Source organism: Vigna unguiculata, chromosome 9, assembly GCF_004118075.2.
Source record: "Vigna unguiculata cultivar IT97K-499-35 chromosome 9, ASM411807v1, whole genome shotgun sequence".
In the NCBI taxonomy this organism is placed as follows: domain Eukaryota; kingdom Viridiplantae; phylum Streptophyta; class Magnoliopsida; order Fabales; family Fabaceae; genus Vigna; species Vigna unguiculata.
Window position 1 is genome coordinate 5,438,564 of NC_040287.1, and position 3,027 is coordinate 5,441,590.

General features: G+C 33.7%; 1 protein-coding gene across 1 annotated transcript; it reads right to left on the reverse strand.

Moving 5' to 3' along the window:
• Window positions 1–526: 526 nt before the first annotated feature.
• On the reverse strand, window positions 527–1,225 carry LOC114162771. The gene has a single exon (XM_028046746.1). The coding sequence runs from the start codon at window positions 1,116–1,118 to the stop codon at window positions 789–791; it is 330 nt and encodes a 109-aa protein (XP_027902547.1). The 5' UTR covers window positions 1,119–1,225; the 3' UTR covers window positions 527–788.
• Window positions 1,226–3,027: the final 1,802 nt, after the last annotated feature.

The window sequence follows — 3,027 nt, forward strand, 5'->3', positions numbered from 1 at the left end:
TTAGTTCGGTCGTAAATAAAAAGTCAGTTTAAAAGAGGCTGAAGAATACGAGGTCCAATAGATAATTATTAAAAACTTATTCATCTAATAATAAATATTGAAAATTCATTGAATCTAACGAAGATTTTGTGAATATTTGACCACCAAAATAATATCTAACTACCCAATGGAGTAATCTGGTTGGGTACATCATAGTCATTAATATTTCCCGACCGTCCCATGTGGGTCAGGTCCCTTAACAGGTGGAGATTCTTTAACTTCACATCCTTAATTTCTGGAAAGACAAATTCATTAGCTGTGACTCCGTGTCTTTCCAGCTCCCACCTTCTCACCTATTCTTCCTCATTAACAACCCACTTCCCTCATCACACCACATCTTCATCTCACCACTGTTTATCCCTTAAATATCTAAACTTTTGTATTTTTCAAACATCCCTTCTTCAATCACCATTAGCATTAACGCATTGTTCCCACATTCAGATCGCTCAAATGTAATAAAAAAGAGGAACAAACAACCCAATTTATATACACTAAAAGATTAATATATTGATAAAAAATAATTAGCTTCCTTACAAGAACATGATCGTGGGATTCCATACCAAAATGGCAAATAAATCAATACAAACCAACAACAACCTAGAACAAATCAAAGCCACTTTACTTAAAAGTATTACCAAGACCTCAACAGAAAAGGACCCAAATTATTCAAAACTAAAGAGGGAAAAGAAAAGAAAAGAAAAGAAAAGAAGAGTTATTTTTGATCAAAAAGAGGGTGGTTAATGGTTACATTACATCTCAAATAAAACCTCTAATTTGTTGTGACTATGTCTCTCTTCTTCGTGTTGAGGCCTGGGCGCGCCGGGGGAGGAAGACGGAGAGGAATGCGCGGAGGTGGACAAGACCAAGCTCCCTTCGCTCCAGGCCCGCCGTATGGGATACGAAACGCTGTTGCAGCGCGGCGACTTGTTCGAGCAGGGTTTGCGGCGGCGCGACTTGCTGTGGAGCGCGCAGCTGCAGTTGCGGTGATAGGGGCGCCGCTCTATGTCGTTGTCGTAGGCGGAGATGCAACCCTCGTAGATCGGCCGAAAGAGCCCGTCTGCGGCGGCGCTTGAGGCCATTGTGCCGGAATGCCGAGAATGACTTCGGTGGCTCAAACACGTGGCACCCACCAGCCCTCAGTTTGTGAGGCTTTGAAGAACAGTGGTGGGTGTTTATATAAAGAGGGGTGAGAGCGTTAAATAGTAGTAATGGAGAGAGAGAAGGGAGGGGGTGTTTGTTCGTTGTCGACAAACGCCACGTGCGGAGTTCCAAGCGCTGTAAAAGGCGTGTGTTGTACGCGCAACTGGTTTTGACGTGGCTCGTTAGATTTTTGTAACTGTTTTGGGTTGAACGGGGTTTTCAAAACCTAAAAGTAGTTAGCCACTTCAGCTTTTTAAGATCTTGATTGATTATGTCCCTTTAACTAATTGGATTTTCTTTTAAGTATAACTTTTGAAATATACAAAAATTATGTAATATTTATGTTTATAATGTATAAATGTTTATAGTAATATAAAATATATTTTAAAGGAACAGTATTTTTATACAAGGGATAGTTTTTAATATTTACTAGCATCTTTTAGACGATTCTACTTTTTAATATATTAAAATCATTTTTAGTAAAGTACATAATTTAAAAATCTCACTCTTATTAATAAAAATCAGTAACTTTTACATTTAAATATAGTCACAATTATATATTTTAAGATTCTTACAAAATTATTTATTTTTACGAGATGGTATTATTTTAATGTAAAATATGTAGGTGCGGATTATATGAGTTTTCAATTATATAAAATTATTTTAATTTTTTAAATTACTAAATTTAATTTAAAAATAGAAGAAAAAATGTAAAAAGAAATGGATTAAAAAAATTAAATATAAAGATAAATTAATTTTCCAAATAAGGTCATCTTAGATATCATTATGAACTTTGAGATTTTGATTATGCTCATGTCCAAAATCCATTGATCATTTGACATCACATGCAAATTTATTAAAAAAGAAAAAGAAAATAAAAAATACAAAGCATAGAGGACATACCAAATCTATGATAAAAATTATACTTCAATAAATATAGACAAATTGTATACATTATAAAAAATATATATAAATAAATGCATGGAGATAAAACCATAACACATATACAACATCAAAAAGAAATTCTATAATAAACTTCTAGTTTAAGCATACATCAAATGATGCAAAAAAAATTCCACCCACGCCATAGAGATCAAGCAAATATCACACATTAGTGCACAAAAGGACTTTAACACCAATTATTTTGGAAATTTTATTTTGATTCTTTAACCAAAGCATATTCAAACGAAGTAAAAAAAGGTAGAGTTTTATGTTTCGATTCATAACTAAAGCCTATTCTTTACTTTATGTGTTTGTTATTTCTTGAGCCGAAGCCTATTCTTTTTTTTTAATTATTGTTTCAATTTCTTCCCATAATTTAACCAACTCAGAAAGAATCATAGGCAATACTAGATACAGAACACAAATAGAATATGATTCTCTATCAATTTACTTTTTATTAAAATTTTGCCATGTACATATATAAATTAAAATAAAACTCTATCAAAGAAACTACTTTATCAAATTGTTATACAAATTCACTATAACTAACTCAATAACAATATTTAAGCTAATTACAAGCCTTACAAATGCTCAAAGCACCATGTGAGAAAATACGTCTAATGTGAAGAACCTGAACAAAAAATAATTGCATTAGGAAGAAAGGATTAGGAAACAAAAAAAAAACTGTAAAACAAGAGAGTGAACCTCTCACCGCTTTCGAAATGAGAAGGAAAGGGAGGCTTGTAGTTGCAATGCGACGACACAATTCGAATTGGCGACTAGGAAGGGAAGGGAGCAACGAGTTGGTTCACGTTTGGCGAGGAGGAAGGGAAAGGAATGGAGGAATGAGGCTCTTGCAGTAGAGGAGTGATGCAAATGGAAGTTATAGAAAATGTTTCATAATGG

Bases quoted from the DNA above. Each gene is read 5' to 3' on its own strand.
- LOC114162771 (XM_028046746.1), bottom strand. From the start codon at position 1,118: ATGGCCTCAAGCGCCGCCGCAGACGGGCTCTTTCGGCCGATCTACGAG.